The sequence below is a fragment of the Cydia pomonella genome, chromosome 13, assembly GCF_033807575.1.
Source record: "Cydia pomonella isolate Wapato2018A chromosome 13, ilCydPomo1, whole genome shotgun sequence".
In the NCBI taxonomy this organism is placed as follows: domain Eukaryota; kingdom Metazoa; phylum Arthropoda; class Insecta; order Lepidoptera; family Tortricidae; genus Cydia; species Cydia pomonella.
In genome coordinates this window covers 15,286,633-15,301,975 of record NC_084715.1, presented here as the reverse complement: position 1 = coordinate 15,301,975, position 15,343 = coordinate 15,286,633, and the positions used below count along the sequence as shown (strand labels likewise).

The 15,343-nt window shown below is 35.3% G+C and overlaps 2 protein-coding genes across 2 annotated transcripts; one reads left to right on the top strand and one right to left on the bottom strand.

Moving 5' to 3' along the window:
* The first annotated feature begins 1,640 nt into the window (after nt 1–1,640).
* Nucleotides 1,641–8,137, top strand: LOC133524339 (prostaglandin reductase 1-like). Its single transcript, XM_061860309.1, has 6 exons — nt 1,641–1,924; nt 2,762–2,861; nt 4,771–4,959; nt 5,361–5,479; nt 6,389–6,655; nt 7,828–8,137. Exons 1-6 carry the CDS (start codon nt 1,819–1,821, stop codon nt 8,082–8,084), a joined length of 1,038 nt encoding a protein of 345 aa, XP_061716293.1. The 5' UTR covers nt 1,641–1,818; the 3' UTR covers nt 8,085–8,137.
* Nucleotides 8,057–11,979, bottom strand: LOC133524332 (uncharacterized). The gene is made up of 3 exons (XM_061860291.1): nt 11,829–11,979; nt 10,984–11,206; nt 8,057–9,631 (listed from the first exon to the last, which is right to left on the bottom strand). The coding sequence occupies exons 2-3, from the start codon at nt 11,194–11,196 to the stop codon at nt 8,156–8,158; spliced, it is 1,689 nt and encodes a 562-aa protein (XP_061716275.1). The 5' UTR covers nt 11,197–11,206; nt 11,829–11,979; the 3' UTR covers nt 8,057–8,155.
* Between the last annotated feature and the right edge of the window lie 3,364 nt (nt 11,980–15,343).

Below are 15,343 nucleotides of genomic sequence, written 5' to 3'. Positions count from 1 at the left end.
CGCCAAATATTGAAAAAGTATTAGTTTAGTTTATCGGTGCTCATTTGAAATTAACATTAAATTCTGTAATTATATGTTATAAAGGACCACTTACCGTAGGGCTTTGGAATACCTACGGAGAAGTAGTCCCCCAATGTTGCCGCTAATTCAGTGTGCGTAGCTTTAGTACACATTTTTTTTTTCAAAAAGAAGTACTCAGTAACGGCGCTCACCTCAGTTTTCTCCATTTCCACGCATTTTTTCCGACAACTCACGAATAAATTGATTCATCTGGGGGCACGGTAGTGCCCCCGCCAAGACGAGCAAAGCGAAGCGCAAGGGCACTACCTACCTTTTCTCGAAACGCTTCGTCGTTTTTTTGAAAACTCAAAACATGGTTTTGGAATATACCAGATAAACAACATTTTCGGGATATAATGTCAATAGTGGACTTATTAAGCATAAAAAATTTCAATTGCATAGCTCTCATACTTTAGCTTTTATTCATACCTGAAAAACCCCGATTTCATCACTGATTCACTCACTCACTCACTCACTGATGATCATCAAAAAAACCTTTAGGGTAGTTCCTGAAGTCCTAGGAAGCTAAAATTTAGTAAGTATCTAGGATAGTATTAGTAAATAAGCAACAAAAAAAATCAAAAACTAGGGGCCTAAGGGGGATGGAATTTTGTATGGGGAAACAATAACCGCTGAACCAATTTAGTTGAAATTTGGTGTGTAGATGGTTTTTGTTATGGAAAAGGATATTGAATAGTTTTAAGCCCCAAAATCACCCCGTAATGGTGAAAAGGGGGAGAAAAAGGGCATGAGGGGGTTGAAGTTTGTATGTGGAATCAGTGAAAAAAAGCAGATTTTATAAAAGTAGATGCCCCCACGGATACGTATTTCAGAATTTTTACTAGTAAATCACCCCCAACCCTTTAAATTAAGGGAAGTAAGATAAGCAACTTACAAAAAGAAGTGAAATAGAATAAAATGTTGCCAAGACGAAACCATAAAGCTCGCAATGTCAAAAAGTTACCAGATCTCTTGTAGAGCCATGCTTTTAACTCTACATGCCCTAACTTCACAAACTCTACACCTTAGTCAGAATATACCTATGGCTTGGCCGTTTCGTTACAACGAGAGGTATTACAAATAGTACAAAGACAAACCAATAAACATAAGTCTCTTTTTGTCGCATACGGGTTGTTTTTTAAGCTTAATCACACTTCTAAGCCATTTTTGCGAAATAATCGCAAAAAACAAAGGCTCTCCCATAGAAAACATCCACATCAGTCTGTCCAAAATTTTGGCAGACTGATGATGATCATTAATTTTGGCCCAAAATTAATGATATCTTAGTCAATTTTTACGCGATTTTAGGTTACTTATATCACTTATATGTGGTTATAGTGGGCTCAGCAGCCCAGTTGTTCACCTTGCTACATGTGGTAAACCTATAGGGTGCTTTCTGGTGCATTAAAAACATGAAATTAGACCAAGTACTATCTTATACATATAGTATCTTTTTCATAACTGTGAAAATCGGTTTTCCTATTCTCTCACTAGGTGTCGCCATTATACCAAAGCTACTAGTGCCATCTTGTAACATAATAGGATTAATATTAATAAACAACATGAAGATTCTGTACGTTGTTCATTATCATTTATCATTCTTATCTACACCTACCTGTTAGTATAGGTTCTTAATAATAATAATAACTGGTTGTGATAAAAATAAATACACTCGTAAAGATTGCTGCATATTGTTAACTGTGATAGTTGTGCCTTTTAATTTAGATAAGTTGTAGAATTGTCATCTAACCTATAAAAATGGTTTTAGCCAAAAAATATGTGGTAATAACTCCGTTTGTAGGGGAACCGAAGCCGGAAAATTTTATAACTGTTGAAGAAGAAATAAGACCTTTAGAGAAAAATGGTGAGATAAGAATAAGAAAAGATAGTATGTAGATAACTTTTGAATCCATATAGTTCAATCACGATATAGGTTGGTCCAAAATACTTTTTAATGCCTAAAAACTTGTCCCTTTTCAATTGAAATCAATTTTTAACGAATTTTTTTTAGGTTAACTTAGGAGACAATTACACTTATACACAAATTTAATACAATTAACATACAATGTTATACATAACATTTAATAAAATTCTTTATTTTTCCTTAATTCAACTGTTTTACTGTAGGTAATTCTGTTATTGTTACCACCGCCTGACCATTTTTCCCCAAAGATTTATTAACACAATTTATTTAATTAATTAAAATACAGTAATATTTATTTTAAATACTTGAACTCCAAAAGTTTCTTGCTGTTTACCACTAATGCTCTTCCGGGATAAAAAAAAAGATTTTTAATTAAGGTTATAGTAAAGTAACGCAGTTGTTGTTGCGATATCCCATGTTTTTAAATATCGGCATAAATAATATAGCTATCGTGGACTATTAGAAAAAATAAATAATCTGAATGAATATAAAAAAAGTAATATATGTAATGTTATCTTTTATCAACTAATTTGTCTCTCGGAACAAAATTAGTTTGTACAATTTCTATTAGGCATTACCTAAAAAGTATTTTGGCCCGGTTAAGTTTCATAATTCTTTTTTTCATCGCCGTTCGCTACATTACAAATGACACTCACGCCAACATGTTTTTTGGTAGTCGTTGTGACGTGGTTTATACACGGTTATAGTTATTAGGTAACTTATAAATTAGATATTTTTAACAACAGCCTGTGTATTGATCAGCACGTTAATTTCCAGAATTTTTAGCTGAGGCACTCTACATAAGTGTAGATCCTTATCAGAGGGTCAAACTTGGAAACACATTCCCTTGTGACATGATTGGAGGACAAATTGCAAGGTAAATCAATACAAGCATCACTTTGCTAAGCAGAGGGCAGCAAATCGAGTATTCGTCATCTTTCTTTCTATTGCTCTCCCATATTCAAGCGATAGAGGCAGATATTCGATTTTCTGTGTTCGCGTTGTCCCTCAAGTTCGCTTAACCCTTTTTCAGGCCAGGCCACACCAAGGTTTCCCTAAAAATAATATATTCCAATAAATCCAACTTTGATGATTCATTTGAAGATAAGTCACATTTCCCGAAAGTTCAATTTAATTTGAAACTTAAATCGGAATGCTTATGTTTAAATTCTATTGACGCCAATGTGGTCGATAAATCGTACTATGCCTGGAAAAGGGTTAATGTCATGTGGCTAACGATGGTAACTCCAGGTGCCAGGGTGCATGTAAGTACGAGGGTGGATTGAAAAATTCGCGGCCTGAATATTAAAAACAAAACAGAGGTTTTTTTTTAATTTATTTTTATTTTTCTACATAGTCCCCGTCGAGTTGAATGCACTTGTTCCATCTGGATTCCAGAGTCGTTACACCACTTTTGAAGAAGCTTTCCTCGAGACCTTCAAAATAGGTATCCACCTCAGCTTGGACCTCGGCGTTGCTTGAAAATTTCATACCACCCATATGTTTTTTTAAATTGGGAAACAGATGAAAGTCCGATGGTGCTAAATCGGGTGAATAGGGTGGGTGGGGCAATAATTCAAACCCACATTTGGCAATCTCCGCCATCGATTTTAGTGACGTGTGAACACGTGCATTGTCCTGGTGGAAGATAACTTTCTTTGTCAACATTCCAGGTCTTTTTATCTTCAGAGCCTCGCGAAATCTGCGTAATAACTCGCAATATAGTCGGAATTTATAGTGTTACCTCTCTGGAGATAGTCAACCATTATTATTCCCTTTGCATCCCAGAAAACAGATGCCATGACTTTATTGGCCGACAACATTGCTTTGGCTTTTTTGGGAGGCGGAGATCCAGGACGAACCCACTGCTTCGATTGCTGTTTGGTCTCTGGTGTATAGTGGTGGACCCACGTCTCGGCCATAGTTACAAATCTGTCCAAAAAGTCTTGAGTATCGGCTTCATACAGGTCTAGACATTCACGTGAATTAGTACGGCGAGCGATTTTTTTTTCCACTGAAAGAAGCCTCGGGACCCATCTCGCCGACACCTTGGAAAAACCTAATTCGTTGACTAAATATTTTGAGTTCTTTCACAAGAGATGCCTACGATGTCAGCTATTTCCCGCACCTTTAAGCGCCGGTCTTTCATTATCATTTCGCATATAATTGCCACATTGTCCGTGTTAGTCACCATTGTTGGCCTCCCGGGACCAGGGTCATCTGCGATACTATCTCGTCCACGCTTGAATTCAGCTGCCCATTTTTTCACCATCGTATATGATGGACAGGATTGCCCTAATGTACTTTGCATATCATCATAAATTTGCTTCGGTGTCAATCCTTTTTTATTCAGGTAGTTAATAATCACAGCACGCTGCTCTAATTTCTCCATTTTCACGATATCTACCGACACGTAACTTTAAATATGCCGTAAAATTGCTTTTAAATATAGACGCCAATTGAAATTTCGCGGGAAGACAGTTGAATAATGACAGTTCAAAATGGAGGCAGAAAAAAGAAAAAAGTTTTTTTTTTAATTGGCCAGGCCGCGAATTTTTCAATCAACCCTCGTACCTAATTTAGAAAGTGAACTTACGTAAAATTATTGTTAAATATAATTGATTTATTTAATGTTAGAGATCATTTTATGAGATCTAAACTTTCATTTCTCACCTATCAAATGATGATCAAATGGCACCTAAGTAGGTCTTCACGTTGGATGCAGATCCGTAATATCCGTACGCCGCTCGTGTAGAATATTTTGATGACATCTTTACCAATTTCAGAATAACCGAAAGCCAAAATCAGGATTACCCAGTAGGCGCGCTGGTCATGGGCCACTTCGGGTGGCGGACGCACACGATCGTACACCCCGACAACGCGAAGCTATGCGGACAGAAGCCCTACATGTACCTATTGCCAGATTTCGGAAAACTGCCCATTTCGTTGGGGCTGGGTATATGTGGGAGAGTTGGGTTAGTACCTACCTACTAGCTAAACCTAAATGTACCTACTTACACGTAAAGCCAAATGGAACCCTGACCCACCAACAAACAATTCCAAATTGTGAAATTAATGTATCTAGTTCCCACGGTGGACTTTTCCATTTTGAATTAGATGGACCTACCCAATTAGCTAATTACGTAGGTATACTTCCTTTTTCACATGCAGAGAAATAATTTCACCCTTCGACATGCCATATCTACCCGAAGGAAAATTCAAAGATATAATTTAACACATGTCATTTATTCATAATGCAGTCATAAAGTTCGAACAGCAAAAATAATTCAGAATTGCGAGTCTGACTGAGCTCCGGCAACTTATGATGTTACATTTATTTGATTCCTTTAAAAATGATAGGTAATGAATGTTTCAGCAATACTGCCTACTTCGGATTTACGGAAATCTGCAAGCCCGTAGCTGGAGAAACCGTAGTGGTGTCGGGAGCAGCGGGCGCCGTAGGCTCACACGTTGGACAAATTGCCAAAATTCTAGGTAAGGAGCTTATCATGTCTGGTTATTCCAGCACCAGCACGTAAAGGCTCTTCAAAAACTGATAACGAAGTTGCATTTTATCCAAAAATTTCAAAAGTAAACTTACTATAATGCCGTGCCGAGCGAACATGTATGACCAATGAACTGGCCCACTTCGTAGTCCGCGAAAGGCCGTCTTTACGAAGTAATTATATAAGACAATGATTTTATCGACAAGAGTGACAAAGTAATCTGATGCAAATTTTGAGTTGTTTCCTGCTGTTGGCTGGTAAATTAATTGACTTTTAAGTGATGATTTTGAATGATCAATATTTAATTACGTTCATTTGAATTTTACTCGCATTGGTGTGGTGAACATTTTGTGTTTCAATCGGTAGCAGTTTGTTACCCCTCGTACCTTTAAACCCTCGCAAAGCTCAAGATTCCACTTTTAGAACCACTCGTCGTTACGCTTGGAGTTCAGTTTTGGTATCTATTTTAGGACCGCATTTAGTACTGCAGCGTCGTTAATAATAGCGTAAGTGCTGACCGGAATAAAGTACCTTTATCCGTGGAACGTCACAATTAAACAATGTTCCTCTTATCCTTCCAGACCTTAAGATTTTAATCAAAGCTATCACGACTATGAGTTGTGTTATATATCCGCTATATAGATAAGAATTCTGAATTTATGAATGTTGCTTACAAAGCCAGTTTCATGACAGCAGGTAGGTCCGCGACGAGTTGTTATGTTCGTGGCCTCTTCTTTTAGTGCGATCCTATACATACCTATCACCTCCAGCCTCCTCCAATACATATCACAGCCAACCTCCAGGTTATAATTAGAAAGTTCTTCATATATCATGTTAATCATGTATATCGTAGGTTCGGCTGTGCCCATCATAGTTACATTAAAAAAATATATTCCAGGTTGCAAAGTAATCGGTATCGCCGGATCCGACGACAAATGCGCCTGGCTGGTCAACGAACTAGGCTTGGACTGCGCGGCCAACTACAAAACCGTAAACATTGCAGACTACCTTAAAAAGAACGCTCCCGACGGTGTAGATTGTTACTTTGACAACGTCGGAGGGGAGATCAGCAGCACTGTGGTGGCGCAGATGACAGAGTTCGGGAGGGTGGCGGTGTGCGGGGCTATCTCAGTCTACAATGAAACTGATCCTATGAAGCGTAAAGGTATTTACATACATGTGTTATATGGTGCTCACGAGGAACCCGAAAGATTTTAACGACTAATTTCTTAGGCCAAAAGAAGGAAAAAATGTCATATGAGTTAAGGTCCATTTCGCCAAAAAATTGTTTGTTGTTTTTTCGATTTTTTTATGTTTTTATTCATAAATAGTAAACGTATTTTTACCATTTTTTCTCGTAATACCTAGTTTTTGCAAAGTGTTGTCACTTTTTGACATCTACCTACCTACCAAAAAGGATATTTAGAATTGGTCCCATTAGTAGCAACATCGCTATAAAAAGGGCGTTTTGCACTATAGTCGGTGAAAGTTAAGTAAAATTTGCCAGTTATGAATTGACCCTCATATTTACGAAGCTAAGACCTACCGTTTAACTAATAGCCTTAATTCCACTTGCACCAAATCACTTACCCGGGGTTAACCGGAAAAACCTGGAGTTAAGCCGGTCAAACAAATTTGCCTTTGTCAGTAGAAAAAGGCGCGAAATTCAAAATGTTCTATGGAACGTTAACTTTTTTTTTAATTTGCCTCTCTTTTCTATTGACGGAAATGCCATGACAGAATACATGGTTACCAGTACAATTTGACACTGGGTTAACGGCTTAACCCCGGGCTAGTGGGATGGTGCAAGTGGGTCTTACTGTCATATATACATATATAGCTCGTTGGGTGGACGACATTCGGAAGACTGCGGGTCTGGATGAGATTGGCTCAGGACCGGGATAAGTGGCGTACTGGAAGAGAGGCCTATGCTCAACAGTGGGCGATAAAAAGCATGATGATGATAGATATATATAACTGTCAATTTTTACTTCTTAACTTACACTGACTTTACCAAGAGCAATGTTATTTAACTGGAATTAACTCTGAAACAAGGCGAATTTGAGAAAAGTTCATAGGACATTTTAGTAAATATGATCAGGAATACACTAAATACTTCCTACGCAGCTCGTACACAGAAAATGGGCATTTAAGTAAACTCGCGTTTGCAGGACATATTTACTTAGCACGGTATTTTTTTACTCGTTCTATCTACACATTGTCAGTTTCGTTTTCAAACTAGGTACTGTGATTTTACTCCATGTTATTCTATATCGCTGATCAACTATAAGTTCTAAAAATAAAGGTTATCTTAGCAGTTATAACTGTTTTTCACAGGTACTTTTCTTCAACCGTTCATAGTCGGGAAACAATTGAAAATCGAAGGATTCCAAGTTAACAGGTTTGCTGAGCGCACTGCAGAAGGCATACAACAAAATTTACAATGGGTGAAAGAAGGGAAACTGAAATATAAGAACCATATCTATGACGGATTTGAATCTACAGTGGATGCATTTATAGGTTTATTCAAAGGAGATAATATGGGGAAATCTATTGTAAAAGTCAATTCAAGCAAACGCTATAATAAAATGTAAAATATTAAAAATAAATGTATTAGGTACATTAAAAAGCACATTATATACAAATATTAACTAGTTGTGATTTATCATCTATTTCTTTTCCTTTTAGCTGGTGCAGACGCAGCCTTTGCTTCATTTATATCATACTTATTAATAAAAAGTTCTTCGTAAAGTAAACTGTTACAGTTAGGTGTTAAATATTTTGAAATTTCCTTGTAGAGCTGTTTTTTATGTGCTTCATCACTTAAATCACTTTTCGTTGATGACTTTGCAGGGAGTGGTTGATTATCTTCTTTAGTTTCGAGGGTTCTTTTCAAATCCATAATTTTTTTAGTATTTTGATCAATTTTATTTAACAATAAGTTTTCCATCTTTTCCATTCTCGCCTCTAAATAGTGTACAAGATAAGCATGCTCATTCGGAAGACAGGGATCTTTTGATAGAGAAGTCCTAACTCTTTCACATTTAACTTTATCGTTATTTAACGTTTTCTTTGGAACCAAACTATCTTTATAAGCAGTACCATGTTCTTCTAATCGGCTTAGTTCTTCTGCAATGATGTCTTTCAGTTTCATGTTAAACTTTCGTTTCTCGTTAATAGCAGCAACCCTTTCTGGTGACATTTTATTTTTGATGCAATGAAGTTTATTGCTGTCTCTCTTTTGAGGAGACTTGGCTTTTTCTAAAGGATTTGGTTCAATCAAGTTAACTTTAATTTCAAATTTACTCGGATCACTAGTGTTGAGTATTTCTGGAAGATTACTTTCATCCCTTTTGCAAGAGGTAGGCATGTTTCTTTGCACAATTGCTTCTTCTTTTTCATTGTTAAATGACATTATGATCTCATCAACTACATTGTTTACATTTTTGTCCACATTATTTAAAATTGTCTGATCTTCTTTTACTTGTATAGACTGAGGCACAGTAGTGTTGTTTTCTTTATTCTTAGATTTATTCTTATTAATACTTAGAATCATTGAAGGCTTAACTACCTCAAATGATGCAGCAGAAATAGGAACACTAATCTTTTTTTCTGGTTCTGTTATCTTTTTTTCTGATATTATTCTTACTTTACTATTGTTCTTACTAAATGCAAGTAATGGTGGAGCTTCATTTTGCGTTGGAAATTCTTGTTTGGTAACAATTACATTAGTTTGTTGATCTGTTAGAAGTGGAACCTCAACTATAATTTCCTTAGCCACATCTTTTTCAGGCATATTTATTTGGTTAATTTTAGAATTATCTGCATATCGAGTTTTATGGGTATACACTTCTGTAATATTATTATTAGTTGAAGGGGTCACATTCTCTATATTTGTCCAGTTTTTATTATCCACATCTATCATATTATAATCTGATATGGCATCATTAGTTAAAAAATCTGCATAAAGTAAATTATAGTTTGACTTTCTATCTAAGAATAAGTCATCATTTTCAACAACCTCACATGCTAATGGATATAAACCCAACATGTTCTGTGGCATTTCAGTTTCTTTAAATTTGCTTAAATCGCAAAAAGGACCATCCAAGGTAGGCACTGCTTTTAATTTTAATTTTTCTTTCTGAAAAGGATATGAGTGTTTATTAGAAAAGATCATCCAACTATTTTTAACACACACATGTCAGAAGTATTTATAAGTATTCTAAATTGGTCATAAGCAGAAACCTATTTCAAATACATGTTTAAAATATAGCATTAAGGATTGATTGCATAAAACTGGTATTGTATGACCAATAATTTACCAAAGAAAAATTAAGACAGAATACCAAGAAGGAATATTATGACATTAAATGAAGCAAAACAGGTTTTCCAGGACAAATTCAAGTGGATTAACAAAATAGACCTCTGCCTGTGTTCATATATAAAGCATTATTTATGGAGAAAGGATTTATGAGTGTGAATTATATGTATACATATGTAATATTTTAATTTACATGATCATAAAGTCTACAGTGTATTTATCATGTAAACAAACATGACGTTCCAACATTATGATTCATAGACAATCTAGACATCGTAATGTCAGATGATCCATTAGTTACTGCAATTATCTTGCTTGCTCAACGAGGGGGGGCGGGTTTAGGGTCGGCAACGCGCATGTAACTCCTCTGGAGTTACAGGCGTACATAGGCTACGGAGACTGCTTACCATCAGGCGGGCCGTATGCTTGTTTGCCACCGACGTAGTATTAAAAAAAAAATTATCAATGAAATCTTTTTAGAAATTATATTTTTCAGTTGTTATTTGGTTGATAAAAAAACTCACAAAGTATTGAACTTTGTGAGTTTTTTAAAGTATACAATAACATTTTACATACATACACACATATAATCACGCCTATTTCCCGAAGGGGTAGGCAGAGACCACGGATTTCCACATGCTACGATCCTGACATACCTCTTTCGCTTCCTTCACTTTCATGACATTCCTCATACACGCTCGTCGTTTTAGGGTGCTCTTGACCTGGCCTTTCTTCAGGATTTCCCCGATTTGATCAGAGAAAGTCTGCCGAGGTCTACCCCTTCCAGCGCCCTCTTTTTTTATATACTACGTCGGTGGCAATCAAGCATACGGCCCGCCTGATGGTAAGCAGTCCCCGTAGCCTATGAACGCCTGCAACTCCAGAGAAGTTACATGCGCGTTGCCGACCCTAAACCCGCCCCCCCTTGTTGAGCCCTCTTCTACTTCTCCCTTATACACTCTCTTTGTTAACCTTCTTTCACTCATTCTTTCCACGTGTGCAAACTATCTCAACATACAATTACATACAATAACATTTTAAGTGATGATTATTGTGTAATTCCAGGGAAAACTGTGATTAATGTCTTTGAGAAATGTTTGTTTACATGATAGGACAAGTAAGGATGAATACTCTTTAAATGACAAGACAATCATAAAACAAAAAATACTTACCTTATCATTCATAAACCAGCTGTCTGCAAAATGGTGTTGACATATACACCGATTCTTAAGTTGAGAGACCTTTAGGTTAAGGAAGTCATAACGGCCAGCTCTGGACAGCCACTCATGGCAACGGACCTTGTCAAATACAGGGTAGTGAAACAAATGGGTCTTCCCGTCGGATCTGACTGTACAATTTTTGTAGGTGCACCGGCACCCTCCCATGCTGATATGCCTGAAATATGAAAATATGAATTTCTTTATCACACAAATTTATACTTATTTTAATATTAGTATATTATTTAAAGTTTCGTAAGTGGATAGAAACTCAGAATAAATCATTCTCAAAAAAATGCAAAAAGATGACAAACAAATTGGTTAGGATCCTTATGATACACAGACAAGACGTTAATGATAAAATTTAAGTTTTTATATTAAGAATTATTTAAGTCACAGAGTATTGTTTTGTTTAATTAGACCAGTATCCTAGCTAGAAGCAAATAATTTGGCTTCCAGCCGGAGATCATTTATACAAACTACAGACCCAGGCTCATACCATACTTATTGAGTTTTTGGGAGGTATTTACAAACTAACATGTTACAATTTGATTAGGTTAAAGATGATTATTTGCCGAATTAGGCTAGCGTGGGTCTCATATCAGTTCTTCACATCACATTTATAAAATCTAAACAATCAATGTACATACTTATTTGAAATATAAATTATTTTATTTCTTTATACCCTCTGCTACGGTTTAGGTAGAGTCACACTTGTGATAATTGCCATTTTTTTGGAACACAATTTCTTAAATACTTAAGCATAAATATTAGCGTTAAAATGGTTTAACATATCTTACCTAATCAAAAGCAGTAAAGCAAAGGGTTCAAGTTTTGAAAATAGTACACAATAAAGGAACTATTGTGAGGAAAATAAATTAACAATATTGGTTCACTTATGTACAGTTTCAAAAAACGTTTAATAAATAGTGTTACAACATTAGTGTAGCATCGTTTGATTCATTCTCTTGTCAAAAATGACAGCTGCGGCTAAAGAGCATATAATCGCTACGTTTTAAGAGACGGGACTTCCATACTAGCGAGTGGAATCAGTTTGTTTCGCAAATCATTACCAAAATATACGACAAAGAACTGTCAAAGAACCATAGTACCAACTAGTACCAACATAAGCGATTTAAATAGTGTTGCTACACGCTTGCGATTCTTATTGATATCGATAAAATGGGGAGGGTTGAAACATAGGCTCCTATCTACAAATTTTGTACAGTCAAGGTATTAAATATCGATACGAACAAAGTGACAAAAATATGTACACACTACCATAATAAGTAAGTAAGTAAGTAAATATTCTTTATTGCACCAACAATTATACATTTTACATACATGTAAAACTACAAATGATTTTTTTTGATTTTTGCATAATATATAGGCAATAAGGTCGTGTATACATATTTTTGGCACTTTGTCCGTATCGATATTTAATACCTTGACTGTACTGGAAATCAGATTAACATCGAGTCCACATATAAGTTGTATGTTATATAGTGGATAGTTCTTTGATTGGACTAATATCTGGTCGGGCTTAATGTGGATCCGAATTATTTTAATACAGTTTTTAAGTCGTGTTTTTTTTTATATTAAAAGCTTTATTTTCAAAATGATCTGCAAATACATGTTTCAATAAATGTAACTTTTCTATGGGAAGATGTATCAGGCCCAATTTTATAAAGTTACAAGTTTACAGGCGTTTACTTGCAACACTTGCTCCGTTTTTTACAATTTGCGTTTTATAAAAGTACTGTGTTACAATTTTACAGGTTACAGGTACAAGTGCTTGTAGCTCAACCATAGACGAAAATATGGGAGTTTAAATCATAAATCATTTATTTTGCTTGAAACATGGTACAAAAGATGGTCAATATTTTAGGGAAACACACATTTCACCAGCAGCTGGCATGCAAAATTACCAAATTACACGTATTCATTCCATATTTACAAGGTCATAACAGAACAATATCTTTTTTTTATCTTTATTTATTTATTGAGGGTTTTTAAACAAATGCCACCCTCATAGTGGCTCTCTAACAAAACTACACCAGTCTAATTTTCACTATTTCTACGTGCAATGATATCGATAACCATAGAATAAAGGAGCCCAGCCTCTTCCGAAGCTGGGGATGCTAGGATGCTATTGACTCGGTCGAGGTCATAGGAACAGACATTAAGCAAGCGACGCTGTGCGACACCTCGGCGACATTCCATTGTTATATGAAATACGTCTTCAATTACTCCGCATAAATTACAATTGGGCGTGTCAACTTTACGCATCAAAAACGAAAAATTATTCAAAGGAATGTGGCCAGATCGCAATCTAAAGGCAACAATTAGATCCTGCCTGTTCAACTTACAAAGAGAAAACCATGGGACTCGAGGAAGTGAGGGTTGGATCGTTTTGTACCATATGCCCTTTGTGCGAGATCTTTCATCGAAATATTCAGACCACCGTTAAAGCACATATTCTTGACTTTGTATAGAATATCAGAAAACCAAGGAACATTATGGCATTTTTCACTCATTTCGGATGCTTCCCTAGCCAACCGATCCACCACCTCGTTCCCCACAAGAACAATATCATTAAAACAAGCAGAAAAACATAAGAATATTAAAATACATTAGTAATTTTACAACACATTAATAGTATTAATTAAAATAATTAAGAGATTCGCAATGTCAATAAAATAAAAGAGCCTAAAAATACATAATTACGAGTATACCTATCAGTTAAAAATATTCTCGTAATAATCAAAATAATCATTGTCACTATAGAAACATTTATCTATTAACCATTTTTTTAACCTAGATTTAAATAAATTAAATGGTAATTTTTTGATGTCATCATGTAAACGATTATAAATACTAATTGACATACATAGCGCATTCTTTCCATACAATTTTGTTTTTTTAGGTGGGATAATAAGTCTGTCAGGGTACCTTGTGTTGAACTTCCATACATCTTTTTTTTTACTGAAGAATTCCGGATGAAAGTCTCACAAATAGACAAACTTCATAAATATATATACTAGGTACAGTCAAAAGTTTCAAATCCTTAAATAGCGGTTTACATGATGTTAACATGTCCACATTACATATAGCTCTTATGCACTATTTTTGAGCTATTAACACACGTTCGACATGGCTCGAGTTACCCCACAGAACTGACCTGAGCAGAGAACAAACGAATCCATGATATGCCTGTATTGCGGTTTCTTTCGTGCTTATCTTGGTCAGTCTCCATAGAGCGTATGCAAAAGAGTTAATTTTACTCCTTAAATTAATAATGTGTTCGCTCCAGGAAAACTCATCGTTCAACCAGATACCTAAAAATTTTGTGCGACATGATTCTGCCAGGTTTTGATTTTCATGCAACGCAGTTAATGAATGTTTATTGGCATTTTTATTTACAATTTGTACAAAAGTGGTTTTATCAATATTTATATTCAAATTATTTATACGTAACCATACTATAACATCAGCAATTGTATTATTAATATAGTTATTATATGTCCTAGCCTCATAATACGGTATGACGATGGATAGATCGTCAGCAAAAAGTGTACAGTCAAAAACGGTTAAGTACATTTGGTAAGTCATTGACGTATAATAAAAAAAGAAGGGGTCCCATGATACTACCTTGTGGAACACCTACCTTGTTGTTGTCCTTTGTGGACGATTTGTATTGAACCATGGAACCATGAAATTGGCCTGTAGTTTTCAACATCTTCCTTGTTGTTTTTGTACAAAGGTTTAATTAGAGATACTTTCAAAGGCTCCGGGAAAATACCTCCTGAGAAAGATAAATTTACTTAGACTATTTTGGTTTGTATTTCATCATAACCAGCAGAGTTAGTAGAATAAGATTAGTGATGATTTTACATATTTCATTTTCATCTGTTGGAGTTAAGAACAGATTGGCGTTATTTGTGTTTACTAGAGAGAAATCAGGTTTAAAGTTGGTATTATTAGAATTATTTATATTTATATAAAAGTCGTTAAACGAATTGGCAATATCGAGAGGATTATTTATTGTATTATTATTAATGACTAGTTTTTCAATATTACCATCAATGACCTTAGTTTTATTAGTTACGTTTTTAATAACATCCCAAGTCGCCATACCTATATTTTTGGAACGTATAACATAGTTTTTATTTGCATTTTTTTTAAGCTTGGTCTATGCATCGCTTCAGAATCTTAGAGTAATTATTGTACTTAGTTAAGTATTTTAGTAATTACAGGAGCTCAAACATGAGACTCTTAATTAGGGTTATCGATAATTCGAGATAATTCAAGGAAT